Here is a 20,849-nt window from a genome sequence, read left to right as displayed (position 1 = left end):
ATCCAATTCATTCCTTCAAGGGAAGAGCTCTGTCTCCTCCCTTGACAGCAAAAACTAAGTCGTGAATGTGTTCATAGTTCTCTAATGTGATTAATTCATGTGTATGTTCAGGACTTATTCAATATTAAATATTCAGTTTCTTTGGGATAAAAACTGAAATGTATCTCTAATCATAAAAGTAGTAGCTGAAGAGTAATCCCATGCTTGTGTTCTCAAAATTTGAGTTTCTCCCAGGATGAAATTCTTAGACATACAGGAAATACTCTGTTGCATCCCAGACTTTGGGTTTAGGTCAGGTTTTTAGCATGTCTTAGCAAGTTCTGTGTACCCCCATGTATCCCCCGGTTTTCCCCCTGCTGCAGTACCCGGTCCCTGAGCTGCCTGACCATGTGGCCTGGTTCCCATCCCCCCTGTCTCTTCCTGTGGGTCCTTTTCCTGCTGTTACCCCTCCCACATGGCCAGGGCTGCCCCGGACCCCCGGTACCACCCCTGCCACTTCCCCATTGACTCCTGCCTTCCACACCAAGCACCCGCAGCCCCGGGACTGCCCTGGGCCCCAGCACCACCTCTGCCGTGCCTCTATTGGCTCCCCCGGGCCACGCCACGCCCCGGGACCGCCCTGGGACTGCCCCAAGTCCCAGTGCCATCCCCTACTGCGTCCCTATTGCTTCCCCAGGCCACGTGACACCCCCTATAAAACCCCCATGCAGCCGAGGCTAGGCTAGGTGGCCATACTGTCCAACTCAGGAATTGGGAGCACATCAATAAAATGCTCTCAGCTCCTGCCACGGGGAATTTGGTCCTTCCTTCACCCCCTTCATCGAGGTCCCTTGCGCGCAGCGGTAGAAGTGGCCGACCCACCTTCCCGGAGCCGCGGAACCCGGGACAAGTGGCGGGACCGGGACTGGAGGAGCCGCGGTGCCCTGCTGGGGCACAGCGGCTGCTCTGGACCCAGGAGAGACACCAGAACGCCACAAAGTGGCACCCAATGTGGGGCGCCAATTGCGGCGTTTGCTTTTGTTCTCCCTGGCTGCACACAGCTCTTGGGAGCCCGGCTGTGGCGTAGCTTCCATGTGCTGCCGGGGTTTTCTGCCATGGGTTCCTGGACACGGCTACCGTGTCCCGGGTGTGTGGGCTGGCCAGCCGCTGTTACCGTGCGCTAGGAATCTGGCAAAGAAGTAAGGAATTGTCCATTTACTCCGTGCTGGGCTGGAACGGTTTATTGGTCACGTGGCATGGTTAGACGGAAAGACGCAACCGCTCCCGGCACTCGCATGGGAGAAAATGGACAATTCCTTACTTCTTTGCTGGATCCCTAGTGCACGGTAACAGTGGCTGGCCAGCCCACACGCCCGGGACACGGTAGCCGTGTCTGGGAACCCACGGCGGAAAACCCCAGCAGCACGTGGAAGCTACGCCACAGCCGGTCTCCCAAGAGCTGTGTGCAGCCGGGGAGAAGAAAAGCAAACACTGCAATACTGAGAGCTTGCTTTTGCAATATGGCAGAGAAATAAGTGAGCAATGTTAGCATCTTCTCTTGTTTTCCAGGTCCATGGGGGAGATGCATGGGAGATGAATGCGGTCCAGGAGGCATCCAGACGCGAGCAGTGTGGTGTGCCCATGTGGAGGGCTGGACCACGCTGCCCACAAACTGCAAGCAGCCCGAGCGGCCAGACAACCAGCAGAGCTGTTTCCGTGTCTGTGACTGGCACAAGGAGCTGTACGACTGGCAGATCGGCAGCTGGAACCAGTGCCGGCCTGTCCTCTCCCGCAGCCATGAGAAGCCCCTGGAGTGCCTCAGGGGGGAGGAAGGGATCCAGACAAGGGACATCACCTGTATACAGAAGTCCAACGGGGTTCCAGCTGAAGATGTGATCTGCGAGTACTTTGAGCCGAAGCCCCGGCAGGAGCAGGCATGCCTCATCCCATGCCGGCAAGACTGCATCGTGGCCGAGTTCTCGCCCTGGTCCGAGTGCTCGAAGACCTGCGGCAACGGGCTCCAGCATCGGACTCGGCACGTGGTGGCTCCGCCACAGTTTGGTGGGTCAGCTTGCCCCAACCTCACCGAATTCCAGATGTGCCAGTCCAGCCCATGCACTGCTGAAGAAAGCCTGTACAGCCTAAATGTGGGACCATGGAGTGCATGCTCGGTCCCCCATTCAAGACAAATAAGGCAAGCGAGGAAACGAGGGAAGAACAAAGACAAGGAAAAAGACAGAGAAAAGGCAGTTCGAGATCCTGAGGCTCGTGAGTTAATTAAGAAGAAAAGGAATCGTAACAGACAGAATAGACAGGAGAACAAATATTGGGACATACAAATTGGGTACCAAACAAGGCAGGTCACGTGTACTCACAGAAATGGGAAAACTGCTGCTCTGAGGTAATCACTATTTATGTTTTCATGCTTTAATTTTTATCTGTTTAAAGTAAAACATGTGTAAGTGGATTCTTTTACATAAACCCAAATCTCAAAATGGAGCTCATGCTATTTCCACTTCTACATCCATCATCAAGCTCAAGTGTTTTCTGTGATGTGAAACATGCACACTGTGCTGGTGATCATACTAAACATCACACACAAGTGCACTGTTAAGCTGTGCTAGTCCCTAGCCTCTGTTTTCTTAAATAGATTACCCCTAAATGCTTGAAGAGACATGTCAAATGTCTGCTCTGTTTCTGTGGGTTGAGGCAGGCATCTGCTCTCTAACAAGTTATGCATTTTTGAAACAGGTGATGTAGATGATGGGCACGAAGACTAACAGGAAACTGGACTGAGTCAGACTTACAGTAAAAGTATAAAACAAGAGAGAAGGATGCATGAGAAAGCAGCAACTACTCATTCCAGTGTATTTTTTTAAATAGATGAGCATGAAACATTGTTTGTCCCTCTTGATTCCTGTGTCAAAATTTCTGAAAGAGAGACTGAAAGTAAAACCTCTTTGTTTGTTCCATGTACTTCCTCTATTTCTTTCTCATCTTTACCTTTATGCTGTCTGCCCTGTGTTTTTTCTGATATTTATTTTTTTATCTTGATTTATTATTTTACTTTTCAAGAGTTCTGTCAATCACTGATGTTTTGATAATTCCTTCCACAGGCTTCTGGATGTGTTTCTAAAATTGTATTATCTTTGATTTGTTTTATCTGGCATTCTCTTGCTAGCTCATGTATTTCTTTCCTATCCCCCAGAATGTTTTTATTCAACTCAAAAATCTTCTTTCAGTCTAGTCTTCCTTTCTTTGATGTGATTCTATTTCCTGCTCTCTAGTTCAATGCCTGATTAATCAATTTTACTTCAACTGTGAAATGACTAGGATATCTTGCTGAATGAAGCTTACAGTCATTGCTGCTATGTTAGTGTTTGGGAACTTATTTCAAGGTATTTTACTTTTGAGTTTTTGTTGTGCCACTTAAACATTCTATCACAGAACGTGTAATTGCTTCCACCTTTTTAATTAGAAACCAAATAATACCTTTTTTTTCAATAATACACTTTTTTTCAAGTGTAGAAAACTTTTATTTGAATACAATTCCATTCAAGAGATGATCCAGCAGTGAAAGAGGAAAATGATAAGTTCCCTGGTTTAAGGGAAGAACTGAAAGGCTTGGGTTGTTTAGTTGAAGGAGGGACATATGGGTGAATATGTGAATGAAATCCTATGAGTATGTAACAAGCCCTTGAAGGAAGAATGGAAAATCTACTCTCTATATATTATAGATATATTGGAAAAGCAATAGTGGGCAAACCACAGCAGTGCTGAATGAGGCTAGGCTTCTCAATACTGGGAGTAGTGAGACTCTGGAGAAAATTGCTTGGGCCATATGTGGCACGTCCATCTTCAAAGGTTTGTAAGCAAAGGCTAGAAAAATGCATGTGTCAGTGATGACACACCTGAAGTAGCTCTTGATTAGGTAAGAGGGACTGACTGCATAGTCTTTTTGCAGTCTCTTCTAGGTCTGGTTTTCTTTAGTTCTTTAAGATTTTGATCCACACTTCAGTGAAGGTCTTCACAAGAAATCTTAAAATCAGCAGCTCAGGCAATCCCAGGTGTTGGCTGCAGCACAGTCTCATTGTTGGTAAAGCAAAAATTGCCTTTACTCCTTCCTTTTCCAGCCTCACATCATGCAGCCCACACTGTGCCTAGCCCTGGAACATCATTACTCTTTAAATACAAGGAATAATTTATTGTACATCAGTTCTTATCAGATAGCAGCCAGGCACTCTTTTTGAAAGTCCCTAAGTTTTTGATAGGTTAAGAAAATTATTGAGCAAAAAAAAAGGGTGGAATGACACAGTCATGCCAAAGCTCTGATAAATGGTAAAAGAAAGTAAAAGTATAATTGGAAATCAGTGGCATACTTTACTCATCATCTTTACACTCACTCTTGAATTCACTTCTATCACCAGCACTGTCTTAAGTTAAGACACCACAGTGTCTTGTGAAATTTCAGGCTGATGCAGGGAAGTGAACTCTTGCCTAAGGCAGTGAAACAATAGATAATACAACGTAAGATCAATTCTTCAAAGAGGTGAAAATTAAACAAATGATGCAGTGGGCATTTTTATGTCTAATGGAAAAGATTTTATGTTTTAATTGCACAAAGGATTTTTAGTAGTCTTCACATCAATTTTAATATAGATATTTTTTTCCAGTTACATAGAATAAACAAGAAAATTTGGTGAAATTACTCGCGCGAGAAATTCTGGCGCTGGTAACATAGCTTTTAGAGACCAATGTATATCAGCTGTATATCCATTTGTATCATTTATGCTGCACCCTTCACTAAGCAATCAAATGCTTTATTCTGTGACTGCCATTCCAGAATCTGAAACAATACAATTATTTTTCTGCCCAGGGTGTCAATGCAGCCAGCTCAAATGATTTTATAATCTCCATCACATAGTAACTGTGTTACTAAATAATATAGACAAGTAAGGTGACTGGAAAACCTGCCGTTCTCATGTAAAATGCGCTCCAGCTTAAATAGTCCATTTTCAGTGAGTTTTGACTTTAGCAATCAGAAACAATCAGCCCCCTGGCAGCATGACTGAAAGAAGAATAAAAACCCGCAGGCGAGTAATATTTTTTGCAGAGATAGCAAAATTGATATATTATAAAAAGGGTTTTTAAAAAGAACAACTTTCAGAAGGGTGCTACAGAGAAAATGGTTCTGTAATGCTGTCAGCAAAACTTCAAAAAGGCAAAATTCTCTTGACATATCAGCACACCAGGCATGGTAAAGAGAAGTGAAACAAGAAAATCAAAGTTTAATTTATATACTTTATTGCCGAGTGAACAATAGATAGTCTCCCGTGAAGGATGAAATATTGGATTTTTGCAACAATGCATGTGTTCTGCAACAATGTATGTGTTACACAGCCTGTGTTTGCTTTATGTTCCTCTTAGTCTGAAATTCTGGTGCACTGAAAATATTTGTAAAATAGAAATGTTGAAGGAAACAACAAATTCAGTAATTAAAAGTGGCTTATAAAATGACTTTTCTCTGGGTAGCTAACAAAATCTAGACAGTGCTGCTGTTAGTGTAGAGGACAACACTTGATTGTCTGAAATGTTTCCTCTTTGATGAAATTGGGGCTTACCAAAGAGAGCTGTTAGACAACAAACTGGCAATGTAGAGAAACATAAAATGTATGAAGAAGCTAATTTTGAGTTGCAAACCTGTTTGTCCTATTACAAGTTGTGATGATTATGCCTCATGTTAAGCCTATAATTTTCTGTTGTAATACAGACTTTCTTTGTGAGCAGACTTTAGTGGGAAAATGTAAAAAAAAAGTTTGGCTGGTTTGTACAAATTGTACAAGCCTAAGAAAAGTGGTGGGTTTTTTTTTGTTTTTTTTTTGTTTTTTTTTTAAGTTCATACAACCATTTTACTTAAATGCTTTCTTGGGACCCCTCTAGATTGCGAAATTTGGAAGGACTTGAGCAGAGACATTTATAGCTGTAAGAATATGGAACAGAATTAGAATATCTTCTTGTATGTTTCTGTGCTTCAGCAAAGATTTTGAAATCCAGTGACAAAGCACATCATGTTCCCCTGAAGCATCTGGTCCATAAGTGTGGGGACAACCTGTCACTGCTAAGAGTCACTTAACTCAAATGGCTGGAAAGGGGGCTGTAGTTAAAGCAGTTCTTCAAGGATATAACTGCCTCTTGAAAAAAAAAAAATCCCAGGAATTTCTGTTCTATTTCCTTTCTTTTTCTACATCATTTGGATACAGCTTGTTATCTTGATTAATCTCGGACCAAAACATCTCTGAATGGCAGGAAGAATGGAGGAGACCATGTAGGAAAGCATCCCCACCAGCTCAGGTTGCACTCCCATAAATAGTTAATACTCTCTTGGCAGTACCACTGTGGAAGAGACCTGTATGTGAAGATGAACATTATTGGTGACCTAAATGACCTGAAGTGAGAATTCAAGAAAAAACAGAAGTTTATAAATATCCAGAGCTTTTATTTCTTTGTTAGAATATAACCATATGCAGTTACAATCATGGAACAAAATGAAGGGGCAGAAAAGAATCCAAAATTTAAGACATGCCAACCAATTATTTAGCAGATTGTGTTAGCCTTAATGCATTTGATCATATGATCATCTTTGATTTGTTTCGCCTCTGTTCATCTGAGAAGGTAATTATTTTTCAATTATTTTCATCTTCTTCATTGATTCTGTGCATTCATTAAATATTTGGAAAACTATATCCACATCTTGTAACAAATTTAACTCTTTTGGAAGTTTTCATAATAATCTTATTGCAGTGCTTTACTAAATTTCAAGTTTTGAAGAGTTTGAGCTTTTATTTATTCCAATACTATAGTTGAGACATGAGAGATGGCAGTAGGACCAAAAATATTGAATGGTCTTGCTGATGTTGGGCATACGTAATGCTTCATTTTTCATCTTACTTCACAAAGATGCGTATCTGTTTAAACAGAGTCACAATATTCACTACTAGCCCCAGGTGTTAAGCTGAGTAGCCAGAAACTAAGGAATTTGGGAATGGCCAATTGAGTATTTAGACTGATGAGCGAATAATACTCAAGATAGTGTCAGGGAAAACAAGGAGAGATAATCTCTTCTTCTAGAATGGCATTTTAGCTTTGTTTTCCTTTCCAGGTCCTGAAACCTCTTAACCCAATGCTCCCATTCCAAATCATAAAACAAATGTCTGCATTCACTTTATGGACTTTCACTCCTATAAATTATAAACTGTGTGAAGGAGGGAAATAAAAAACCAAGCCAAACCATCAGAAGCCTGTTGCTTTATTCATGCCATTGATTTGGAAAGCAGACAAGGAATATACTGTCAGCAAACAGAGAAAAGATTCAGACACACAATACAGCAGTGCAGTTTGTTGAACCCTGTAATGTATCCCTTGCTTAGAAAAAAATCTTAAGAGATTCTCTATGCTTCTCTGAGCCTCTCCATGAGGCAACAGGCAGAAAGGGGGATGCATGTGAAGGTGGCAGTGGTTAAGGTGCAGTAACTTCAAGGAGATGGGCTGCAGAAAGGTGAAGAAAATAGCAATGCAGAGAGGATGAGTTGTGGAGATGGAGCATAAGCAACCTTTTGTTTGTCACTGAGGACCAGATGACAGCATGTATGTCTGCCCCTGCTTTTTATGTTACTGCAAAGGCAGCTCTACTGCTGTTTGTAGAGGGAGCCTCCAAGCTCATCATACTGTAAGGATTTAAAAGCCTTAAGTGGCTCACTTACAGAGCGCCTGTAAATATCACAAATTTGTATCATGAGCTATATACAAGCATCTTGATTCATTAATTTGGAATTATTTAGAGCACATTCTGTTAACAAATGTAGAACAGGGAAGAAGAAAGAAATGTTGGATGAAAAACCTCTTGATAACTAAAAACTACAGGGCTACTTTTCAGGTGGATTGGGATAATAAAAATGTTAACGATTATTAGAGAAACAGGATGCAAACATTCCTTTCTTATAATTTTCCATTATGCCTTTAGAATTTCAACGAATTTGAAAGTAGAAAAATCCTGCAGTTTTTTAAGGTGATTTTGGTGGAGACAGTAATTTCTGTGGATATGTGTAATATTATTCAGGGTGTTCCTTTCTATTCTAAGTACCTGCTTCATCATCTTACTGAGGCTGCTGTTTTGACAGTGTCTTGTCAGTATTGCTACACATTTGACATACCATGCCCAAATCTAGATTTAAGATGGAAACGTACATGCTGTGCTGAATAATTGAAACAGCAATGAACAATTCCTTTTTCCACACCATATTTTAACTCCTTTCATACACTGAACAGTTGTTCTGTCTTCTAGATGTATGACATTCATGTATTTCTCTGCAAATCATCAAGATTGGGTGCCTTTCTTGTATATAGTTTTTATTAAAATACATGTAATTGTCTTCCTTAGCAAAATATAATAGGCTATAATGCAATGAGGGTTGTACTCCATGTTTTGATAATCTCTTGTGGCAATAAATCCTATGAATGAATAAATTATTTCCTTGAATGAATGCAGTGTTGAATTTTCAGCTTCAATCTAGAGATTATGTTGCACAGTGGTAAATTGAATTAGGCACCGAGGTCTTTAATGAAGATTCTCCTACACTGTACTTTTATGCAGCTTTTCTGCCTCATTGTCAGTTAATGTTAATTGACCTCGATGTGACAAAATAGATGTTAATCAAGGAGAATTTTTTAAATTTTTTGATTTCCTATATTGGTATTATAGCATAATCTGTACAGAGTCCTATAGGGAACAAACTAGAATGTATTACTTGTTTAGATTTGTTTTGTGCTTTGGTTTTGTTTGGGTTTTTTATTAAACTGCTAAGCATAGTCTGGGATTTAGAGTATGCCCTTGTTTTCTCAATCAGCTTAACAAAGTTATGGTATGGGAGAACATGAATTGAGCATCCTCCTGGGACATATTGTCCCTCAAGGTGGAAATGCGCAGGACTCACACACACGACTCCCCAGAACATGAGGGTTGGCTATTTCAGTGCCTAACTTTCAGCAGTCCCACTGGAAATAAAATGTGTGGCTTACCTTCTAATACTGACCACATTTTTCCAAATGCTGGACAATGCAATGGAGCCAGTGATACTGCCAAATATAAGCATCAATACAGAAGCCAAATCTAAACTAATTCCTGAAACACAACTAATAGTAGTTATATAATTTTCAGTAATATATTTCTTTATATCGTAATGTTAATGCTGCAAATTTAAATTCACAAAGTTTGGCATTTTGTTTATTTTTTTCTTTGCTGATAACCCTGTGAATCTAGCTGTTATATTGGGTCAAAGTAGATTCTGATTAATGCTATGTAATGAAAATTCCCATTGACAAAGGGATATTCCTCCCTAAAGCTTTAATAAGTCATCTCTGTAGATTCTTGCCAATTTCAAAATTATCTGTAGCATGAGATGTGCATGCATGTCACTATATCACTGGACTATGAAAGATAGCACTCTCACTGAACACTTTTGCTTTTTGTCTCAGACACTCATGGCATCTGCAACAGCCCCACAACAGCTGTTGTTGACACTTGTTTGGGTAGAGTAGCACTCCTTGTTGCTTTGCTCATATTTTTTCTTGACAGAGTAGCTGTATGTAACCTCTATCTTCTCCTGTAGTGTAGAAAGCCTGAGTGGTTTTGTTTATTTCAAAATGGCAGAATTACTTAAACTTGTGAAAGGATCATGGGAAAATAGTCTTGTGAAAAACACTTAGGTGGACAATATTGGGATTGTAAATTAATAGAAGTGGACTCATTGTTTGTGTGATTATAATGGCCCATTATACCGGGAGGTACTTACAGTTTCTCAGAACAATGTGCAAGATGACCAATACTAAACAGTGCAGCTGTATGGAAAATGAATGAGGACTATGTCATTTTCTACTAGATAAAAATACAGGCACTGTATTTTCACTAATTTCCTTAAGGAAACAAGTTGGTACCAACCATAAACTGAACCTCTCAAGGATGACTAGACTTCACAAATGGCATTTTATGTCTTCAGAGTAGATCATGGGGGTTATCTAAGCTCTGGATTTAAATCACTGTATTATTATTCCTGCTGTCTTGTACCTGCACATTAAATAGAATATTTTAAAATTTTATTTTATTTATGAGAAAACATCCTTTTTTTTCTTTAGGCAAAATATTTATCACAGTCTCTCTCAAAATCCAGCAATACTTGTGGTCCAAGAATGGCATAGAGTTAATTTGATTATTTTTCTTCAGAGGTTAAAGCATCCAACACGCTGTATGAACTCTGAGAAGAACGCTGCATGGAAAATAAATAGCTTGTTGCAGCACATCAGGACATTGTGCTTGATTCTTGTACCCGTAACTCCAAAATCCCTCTTGCTTATACTGAGTTTGTCTTAAGGTTCCCTGGTGGTCAAATAAAGAGCAAGGAGAAGACACTCCACATGCAATATTAAGATCTGGATTTAATTCCAGATAATACAAAGGATTAATATTCAGCATGAATACTTCTGTGTTTCCTCAGGCTTCCTGCCCATGAGTGTGATCATTCAAAGCTAAAACTGCAAAGTAGAACATTGCACACATGAGTCCTTATAATTCAAAGGTTGATTTGACCTTCTGACCTGACCAGATTATTTCTGCGAGGTAAATCTATTTAGGTTGTGAGCATCTAGGCTGTCGGTCTGCCCATGGGTTGTCAGATTTCCCAGTAGTTTAAGCCTGAGCTTTTCTAGGATATAATGCTAATGAGTGGTGTGGTACAGATTTTACCCCTTCCTTCACTGTAAGGTTACATTTATGAGAAGCAGATGTGGTCTTTGCAAACTGTTCCTTATAGTCTCTAGTCTTGTAGCAATTTACTAAGATTTAAAAAAAATTCTGAGCAAACTCCTGATAGTCTCTCCACTGGGAAAAGTAAAATATGCTTGTACTCAGCTCCTACTTTAAATTCTTTTCTTTGCCTTAAGGATTCTTTAGGAGTTGGGCCAATGTTCGTGCATGCCTGTAGGTTGTCTTGCAAGGATGCTGCCCAGCCTTGTGGCTTGTTCTAGTGTGATTTACAATGGCTATTTTCAAAAACAAATTTGCTTTCTTCCAAAAGATTCCTCTAGTTTTAGTTTGTCCTTCAGTCAAAAATGTCAGCCTTTGCAAGCCTGCTTCTGTGTATTTGTGTATGTGTGTAACTTTGGTTTTCAAGTACTAAACTAACATGTAGTTTTGGTGTTCTGCAAGTAATTAGTTATTGTTCCAAGTCTTGCTGCAGCTGAGTTTGGTGAAATGGGCTTGTATAGTCTCATCTTGTGGCTGGTGGTAGAGGTGGGAAACCATTTTTCTAATGGTATTCAATGAAGAAATATTTCATGAAATCAGCAAGAATTCAAGAGAAAATCTCATGGTTGTGATGATGTAGGTGATTATGGGAGATACCTGATGGTGTGCAGGACTTTGTGTCTAGGAAATGGTTAAATTATTTTGCTCTGAAAGTTATTTTGCTCTTCTTTCTTAGTATTTAGATGAAGCTTTTTAAAAACCTGTTAAAGCATTTTGGAATTCCTTAGAATGTGGATTGTCCTTTGATCTGAAACCTTCAGAAGAAGCTACTTTTTCTGCTGAACTACTGAACCTCCTCTTATGATATTCAGTATGTCTTTCTTCCAGGCAGGTTGCCTAGTTTTTGGTTGCATCTTCTTCAGTCCTCTAAAGTTTTTAATTCATTCATTCAGTCAGTCTTGTTTGTTGAAAACATAATTGGATTCTGTTGCTGGGGTTTTGCTTTGGAGAATGCAAGCAGAACTCCAAAAAGAATAATGAAGTTCCTTCCCAAAAGGAAGATAGAACAAGTTCTGACTCCACAGCTCTTCCTGATCCTGAAGGGCATGTGGTATCTCATCACTGTGACACTATTTATTATGAGAGAGTCAAGAGAAGGAAGAATGCCATTTTCCTCTAGGTTTTGTGTGGTGTCTGACGATACAGATGTCTGTTGAGTGTCTCAATGAAGCCAGCTGCGCTGAACTCTCTGACACTCTATGTGCCTGCTTTCCACACCAGTGGTGAGGGTAGGTCAGTCGTGCCAGGACTGGAGCAACTGGGCAGATCTGTAGGTACATGTACAAAGTCTAGAGTGACAGGAGCAAAGACCCTGTGGACATAATTCACTTCTACATCAAATAGTCAACCTGGATTAAAAAAAAATCACAGTTTTCAATAAAAAAAAATAAAATTCATTTAAGTCGTTTTCAGTCAAAACCCTGTCTTTTGTTCCTCCTGTGTGAGTGCCAAGCGTTTATGTTGGCATCAATCTCTGAACCGTAGCCATGTTATTCATTTCAGAATAATGGAAATCTCTGTATGTAATCAAATGGAAAATCAGCTAAAGAAAAAACAAATATATCAGAATTCTGGGAGAATGAGTATAGTGAATGAAAGTAAGGAATAGTAACTGTGAAAATTTCATTAATGAAAATCAAAGCTGAACAAGGATAATGGGAAAACCAAAGTTGAATGCTGATAATGGTGAAGGAATTGAGGCAAAATAATGCAGACAAAAGTTATTGAAGAGACTATTTAGCTTGCATTAACCTTGCCAGTTAGGCTCCATTACTTTACATTATAGTCAAAACCAATAAATAGCAGTTCTTGTTAAATATCAGTACTGAGTGAATTAATTGAATTTATTATAAAGAACATGTTCTTCACTGTTCAATTTTACATTTAAGTTGCAAACCTCACATTGTTGCTCTATTACATTTAAGCATGAAAAGCAGTGTATCAGGAAAAGCACAAAATCAAAATGGTGTCTCCTTACACCTTGTGTTTGTGACTCCTATTTCCATTAACTTATAGATTGTTGAAATATAGTAATGTACAGATTTTTTAGGAGTGTCCTCAGCATGAATACTGAACAGTCCTCAAATCCAGACCAGTTTTCATCTCAAAGTTGTACATAGAGTAGAAAGATGTGTAGTTGCAGGATATAACTATGTTCAAATAAAACAGTGAAAGAGGACTCTTGGACCTAACAATGAGACCATCAAGGAAAGATCTTATAGAAGTGTTGAAGCTCAAAAATGCCACAGAGAAAACAAATATACTTACACAAGACCTGAAGTCAGAAAATGAAATTAACTGGGCATTTTTAATGCAAAAATAACTATAGTTATTGGTCAGTAAAAAAGGTGTGCAAGGCATTGTTTCTAAAATGATGTACATATCAAAATCTTACCTAGTTTTAGGATGCATTTATGTTAGTTCATGGAGGTGAACACTATAAACTCTTCAGTGCAAAGATTCAGTTTGTGTTCCAAAAGTCTACAACCCATAATTTGTTGGAAAACCAGAGGATATCTTGGGATAGTGTGACTGAGTACTTGTTGTCTTTCCATTTTTGCCCTCCATTTGCTACTGCCAAGGCAGGTTTCCAACTGCATGGATTATTAGTTAGTTAATAGTTAGAACCTCCCAGCCATTCTGATGCTGCTCTTCATCTTTTCTTATTAATTCTTCTTTCTAATTACTACTCCAGTCTGATATGAAAACACCAGCAAAAGCAGAAAATCTCTTAGTTGTACAAGTTATATATAAATGGAATATGCTCACACAGCAGAGTCCTATTGCCTAGCTTAAAACCTCTTTATTTTTTCTATTCATCTTGCATGAATATAGAGATCAGTCCTGCTGTCATGCATTACCATGCATTTGGCTTCATGAATGCAGTATGCACAGCTTTATTCATTGCAAAAATTTATCAGAAAGCCCCATTCCTTGTCTGCTTGAATTTGTAGGGGAGGAAATTCTAATGGTCTTTTCCATGATTTTTCTACACAACCTAAAAGACAACTTTTGAGACTGAGATTATAAACACTCATATAGGCCATTGGACTTTAAAATCAAGTTTTCCTGATTTTTTTAAAGTTGTAAAAGTATTTTTCATTCTCTAAGAGATCTTTAGGATACCTCAAAAAAATTTTTTTTCCCTCATGACTAATCTATTTTTTTTCACATATTTTAAAGCTTATTTTTGACTGAGAAGAGTTCTTTCAACTGCATAACTTGCTCATTTGTACACAGGTACTGTGGTGTAATTTGCTCCAGGCTTATGTGGAGGCTTATGTCAACCTTTGTTCTCCCCATGTCTTTAGCCTTAATTATCCCATAAATTACTTTGAAATCCCTAGGCATAACCTTCCTATCTTTAATTCTTAAGTGATATTTAGTTTTTATTTATTGCTGTAGAAGCACAAACGAGGCTGCGGAACGTGAGTAGACACAAATTCTTGACCACATGTCCTCAGAAGAGGTTGAGCAGTAATTATGTTCTGTAGGTTGTCCTTTGAACCAGCCTTTTTCTTTACTTCTTTTATCTAATCTATGTCTTTGAGGTCAGGAATAGGTTTATTGTTGACTTAATAGCAATAGGGACTATTTATCCCCTGTGATGTTTCATTTTGTTTGGGATTGCTTTCTCTTTCCATTGTGTCATTTAAGTTCTTTTATACCTTAAGCTTAATTTCCCCACTATATCTGTTGTCTGAAATGGTACTTTCTCAAACCACAGCCTTAGTTCAATTTGTATAATTCCTTCTTCCCTGCCAAAAAACCTGGGGCATTTTCCTTTGAATATATTCACTGGATTGAGAGCAAAATGCTGCAGACTTTGCATGCTGCTGCTTCCTGTATCCAGTCTGCTCTATTGACTTTTAACAGCATTTTCATGTAGCTCATGCTTTTCTTTGAGCTTTCCAAGCAATTATCTGGACAAAACTATACGGATTGATAGTGAGGACTTACTTGTGTCCTCTCTGTGCTTCTTGAATGGTTAACTTTGCATATAATGTGTCATTAGTCATTAGTCAAGGGCATGGAGATGTTTGGTGCAGAACTTCTAGTGAGTTGGGCAGTATCATGAAATGAATGTTAATTGTCTATTTTTATTTTCTGTTGTGTTACTTGCCCATTTGCCTTTTTTTCCTGTGAGAAGATTCACCCCAAGTCTGCATGACTAAACAAGGCACATAAATCCATCAAAAAGTGCAGAGAGCTTTACATAAAAGAAAGCTTTGCTTTCAGTTATTTGTGGAGATCAAATCTGTAGCATTAGGTACCAGACACAGAAGAAATTATTTTGTTTAACAAACATACTGCCAGGTTTTGATTTAGAATCAGTCTGCTTATTTCTTCTGGTAAAATAAAGTTTGAAGTATATGATTTTTTCCTCTCCTTACTTGGTTAGAGTACAACACATATTCTTCCGCTGCCTGCAATATGAAGGAAAACTCTTGGTATGGCCACTTCCAGTTAGCTCTCATTGTATATCTAACTTGCTCCAAGAAAACCAAGTGTTAAAAGAACAAACAGCAGCTAATTTGCTTTTGCAGCTCTTTCTAATTGTAGTTATCTCTGTCCTCAGAAAATAATATAACACTATGCATAACAGAAAAGATGTTGTCTACTTGTCTAGTGACTTACTGTATCGGTTTCTTGTTGGTGTTTATGTACTGCAAGTGGTGCATGGTTTTAATAAGCAAATAAGGAAATAAATATAGCTCACTTTACCTCTTGCTTGTGTCCCTAATAATATTTATGATCCAGTTACAATAGCTTGCGAACATCATTGTTTTATATTTAATTTTAAAATATTTTATTTTACAAGTATTTGAAGTGAGGCATCATTTAACTTTATTGTTTTATTTTTGTTAAGGATCATAAATAAACAATGAAGTTAGTAACATGGTATACAATTCTGTTTGGGTCTTCTTCATGCCCACATATGGAAATAATTAGTAACAAACATCAGCCTTTCTCATATAACACTTCTCCCAAATAAGTTTTGAAACAGATGCAAAGACCAGGGACTATAACACATTATTAGTTACCCTCTCCCCTCCTCACCAAAGCTACTTTGTGTTGGCAATTTTGTGCATGTTCCCTGGCAATGTGCATCTATAATTAAACTCAGCCCCAGTCACAGTGAGTGTGAAGAGGTTGGTTTACTCTGCCCTCAGAGGTGTCACATTGGATTGGAACTTGGAAGGGGAGGGTACTTAATCTGTTCTACAAAACAATTTGCAAATGCTGCCCATGTTAGAAACCATAAGGAATGTATCTTTTCTCCAGTCATTAAAATGTGTCTTTGGGGGATCAATGGGTCTATATGTTTTGTCAAAGGTACAGAAACTGATTTATTGATTTTGACAGTACCATAGTCCTATGCCAGATGGGGCTACATGTAGGTGAAAAAGCCCACTATTAAAGAACAATTTTCTCAAAAACTCTGAGTGTCTTTCTCCACAAACAGGATGTAGTTTCTGTCCTAAAGCAGAATAAAAGTTGACTATCATGTGTTAGGGTTTCCTATCACCATTACCTTCGACATAATAAAAACATTAGAAAACTCCTTCTGAGTAATCCCCTATGGTCTGTCAAGCCCAGCAATGTTTCCACCTTGCTGTCTCCAGTGGTAGAGGGAGATGCAATTTAAAGACCAAAAATATGACACCTGACTGTCTTTTGCAGTCCATTCATTTTGTATTTCTCCAATATCCAAAGTAAATGTATTAGGGATGATGGCTCACAGATTCATCAACCTCTTTTTGGACATGCTGACACTGTCTCCATAACCAGGATCTTCTGCTATCAAGATGTGGAATTGGTCTGTTTTTTGTGCATAAAATGCTTTCATTATTGTGTTTTTAAATCTCTCAGTTTCATCAAGTACCCCTAGTTCTATTACAAAATTTTGTAAATAGAGGTTCAAAATTATGTTGGATATTATGAATAGGGCCAAGTTTTGTATAGCAGTGAAATACTTGTAAATATTCATATTCATTTTTCTGTATTATTTTGTGTTCTTTTAAAGGGAAAAAAAAACAAACCTTTTTAGTATAGTTTATAGGCCTGGTGTTGAACAGAGCATTTCATTGTGCTATTTGCAGCACCAGTAAATATTTTTCCTGTCTGTTTAACTGCTTCAGAAGCCAAATTTTTATTCCAACTCAGACATGATAAAAAAATAAATCTATGTTGTAATTGTAATTAAGATAAAGTTATGCTTTATTTAACTGTAGTTTACCTTCTCTATTTCTCATTTTTCTATTGTGAATCAAACTTTAAAATAGAAATGTTAGTTTATACTTAGAATATAAAATTTAAAATTAAGAGTGATTTAGAGGGAGAAAATCTTGCTGACAGCCTATGTAATACTTGAATGGGGCAATCAGATAGAAAATGGAAATTAAATTGTGGCCTTCAGAAGCAACAGGAAATAAGTACTATGGGTAGCAGGGAAGACTTCACTTTAGATTAGAGATCATTCCCTGTTTGCACCATGAGGCATCACTGTGGCAATATACCAACTATTAACAAAGTAAGTTATTAGTGACCAAGCATTCAATATGTTTGCCGTTGTGTTTTTAAACCATTTGTAGTCTGGAAATTAGGAGAAGATGACACTGAGTATTTTGTTCTCTGCAAAAACACCTTTAGTCATCTCAGTTTTGAATTCTCCCTTACTTGGAACATAGTTCCAAAAGGAAAAAAAGAGTATACCTAAAAATAAAAGATAAGAAATGAAAAACGTATGTATTTTCTCTGTTATACTTCCATACATGTAGGAAGGCTTAGATTTTAATTTTATTCACAGATATGGCAATACTGATAACTTTTTACTATAGAAAATATTATTTGTCTAGTTTGAGTCGCTTTCTCCAAAAGCCCTTTTGGCCAATTTTTGGGATAAAATAAATGTGGAGTAAAACCTAACAGATTTAAAAATATATACTGACTTTCATGTAACCATTGACAAAGCTTTTGCTGTAGGAATTCATGACTGTGTATGTGTGTGGTAAAAACTGTAATACTATCTTATTACAGCTTCTGCAATCAGGAAAAGCTGCCCATCACATTTCAGTCCTGTGTGATCACGAAGGAGTGCCAGGTGTCAGAGTGGTCAGAATGGACCCCCTGCTCCAAAACCTGCTTTGACATGACAACCCCTAAAGGGAATCGTACAAGATCACGGACCATTAAGCAGCTCCCTGTTGGCAGTGAGAGTGAATGCCCACAATTAGAAGAAGCAGAGCAATGTGTTTCTCAAGGAGACGGTGTAGCACCCTGCATTACGTAAGTTGGTTCATTTCAGTTCTCCCTTACTAAAAAGAACAATTTCAATTAAGCGTACAAGGCTGGTAATGGAATAGCAACCAGACCATTATTAAAGAAATAATAGGTAGGACTTCTACCTTTTTTCTTTATCCCTATTTATTCAGTGCTCTTGAAAGCCCAAAGTCTGCAAATAGTTCCCATTGTAGTGTGGAACCAGTTCCTTCCCAAAGTATAGGAATAATAATAAGTATATTTTCTTTTCATTTATTTCAGTTTTTAAAAGACAATATTTGAACATACGCAGATTCAGGCAAGATGAAAATAAATTAATTGTATTGATTTGTCAGTGATCTTTTCCCTACATAACATTTCTACCAGAATCGTTATTTTCTGAATTTCTTGTCTGTTTGCAGACCAAATGTTGAATACAGAAAAGGGGTGATAAACATCTGGTTAGCTAACAGACTATTTTAGTGAGACTTGTATTCAGCACAGCAAAGGCCCTAGATGGGAAATGGGAGAGGCTAACAGTGATAGCAAATAAAGTTTAGGAGAAATGACAGTGACCACTTTATGATTCAAGATTTCTGTAATCCTTATCTAATCAAAATTAATATTAAAGTCCCAACTGTGTTTTTTCTTTATCAAACTAAGAATAGTGTCTGGAGAAATGTCACTTGATAGTAAGCATTTTTGACTGTGGTATATATTTTTCATTTAAGAGTTGAAATATCATCTTTCTTTATCTCCAGCTGCATTAGGAAGCCCTTTGCTTTATTTAGCCTTAAAGTACTTGTTAGGTAGGGAATTCTGTGGCATTTCTTGCAGTTCATAATTCCGATTGGGGTTTTAACTGTGAGTCAAAGATCTTCTTTGCTGCGTATTCACTGACTTAGTGAATGAGAAGCTTCCAACTTCTCATCATTCATCAGTACCCAGCAGGGATGCTTCAGTACTGCAGAATGATCTTCCTTTTAATAGAAGTGAAAAAGACAACTTACTGAAAAGTCTGTCTGTAGTCATAATACAAAAATACAATTATTGTTTCACTTTGATACCCAGAAGAAACTTTTGTTTCAAAGTTAACAATAGGCTTTTGGGTTATTTGTAGGGAGGGGAGTGGGAGTTGTGAGGTTTTTCCCTCATTTTCTGGCTCTTATGTTTCTCAGCATTCACATCTCTTTCGTATTTTGGATTTTGTTTATGTAAGTTGTCAAGCTCTAAACAAATGCTGAGAGTCACGGTCTTGAAAGTTACTGGAACATGGACTATATGTCTCTGTATATCAAGTTTTTCTTCCCTCAAATAAAATATTTATGTATGTGGTATGTTTTAGGAATTGAACAGAAAAGATCCTCCTAAAGAGTATTGATTTTAAAAATTAAATAATACAAAAAAATTTTCCATACACATAAAATGCGAGATTTAATGCACCTTTGTGTGCGAGAAATTGCAGTGCTCAGGCCTTTTATGAAATTAATGAGGTACTGAGGTGTTTCAGCTTGTATAATTTAATGTAAAATGGCTTCATGATTTCTAGAGACCTGATTAACGGAATGTGATGCAGGTATGGCTGGCGCACCACTGAGTGGACAGAATGCCGCGTTGATCCTCTCCTTAGCCAGCAGGACAAGAGGCGAGGAAATCAGACAGCGCTGTGCGGAGGTGGCGTTCAAACCAGGGAGGTGTACTGTGTGCAGGCTAACGAAAATCTCCTCTCCTACCTAAATACCCTCAAGGATAAAGAAGGTAAATTTGATTCAATTGCAATGAAATTAGTTGAAATCAGAGCATGTCACATTCAAGAGCTCTTTCGCAGCTTCCATTGTCTTCTGTCTTGAGTGCCTCCTTACCTTGCGAGTTACTGCTATTTTTTAATTCAGATGAAAATGCTTAATTGCTGTAGCAGAAATTTCATTCTCTATGCTGCAAATATAGATTCCAAATATAAATTCCTACAAATTACTATTTTGTAGTGTCTACTGAAAAACACTGTGTAGGATAACTTTCCATAAGAAAGAACATGAAAAGGTGGATCAGAAGTCCTAGGTTTAGTTTTTTCATCTACTGTAAGTTTCTGTGTATCCTTCATCTGGGAGATGAACTTGTGCTGTTTGACATGCAGATGGAATATGTCAATTCATGTAAGCTCAATATAGAAAAATGTAAAAATATTATTAGATTTAATTTGCAAGGAGTTTATTTTTTTTTTCCTTGACTTGGTCAAGTTTTTAAGTAGCTTTCAGGTCTTTGAGCCAATATAATTTCATGGGTTTATTTACCTAACTGAAAGAGAGAAGAGATTATTCCTCGTCACTGTTAAAGCCTGTATAGCTTCTTAAGAAAAGAGAGAATAGCTTAGAACACAAAATCTTTAATTCATTTGGTAGTCTACATGCTTTAGAATAGCACTTGAGTAGTTTACATTACATCTACTTCTGTACTGTAGTGCAGAACTACGGATTCAGAAATCAGTGAATTAAGCTAAATGCAGTTAACATTTAACTTTTTAATTAAATTATATCCTCTACCTATTTCATACAAATACACATTACAGCCATATACTTCAGGAAAAACAACATCAATATGCAAATCCTACATAATGCCACTTTTTGTCTAGGGCTGGCCAAACAGCAGACTAGTGAGGTTCCTGCTGTGGTTTAAAGGTACTCTCAAACTTGCCGTAGAGGTAGAGTTTGTGGGGAATGTTAATGCCGACATCCATTTCAGCATGACTGCTCAG

At 38.0% G+C, this 20,849-nt stretch overlaps 1 protein-coding gene across 1 annotated transcript in view; it reads left to right on the top strand.

The window, feature by feature from the left end:
- Window positions 1-332: 332 nt before the first annotated feature.
- THSD7A (thrombospondin type 1 domain containing 7A) overlaps window positions 333-20,849 on the top strand; it is a 121,422-nt gene continuing 100,905 nt past the window's right edge. The window contains exons 1-5 of the mRNA XM_053970462.1: window positions 333-720; window positions 826-990; window positions 1,549-2,380; window positions 17,876-18,124; window positions 19,674-19,855. Coding sequence (XP_053826437.1) covers window positions 333-720; window positions 826-990; window positions 1,549-2,380; window positions 17,876-18,124; window positions 19,674-19,855 — 1,816 coding nt within the window. The remainder of the gene's footprint in view (window positions 721-825; window positions 991-1,548; window positions 2,381-17,875; window positions 18,125-19,673; window positions 19,856-20,849) is intronic.

This window comes from Vidua macroura, chromosome 1 (genome assembly GCF_024509145.1).
Source record: "Vidua macroura isolate BioBank_ID:100142 chromosome 1, ASM2450914v1, whole genome shotgun sequence".
In the NCBI taxonomy this organism is placed as follows: Eukaryota; Metazoa; Chordata; class Aves; order Passeriformes; family Viduidae; genus Vidua; species Vidua macroura.
This window is presented reverse-complemented; position numbering and strand designations above follow the sequence as displayed.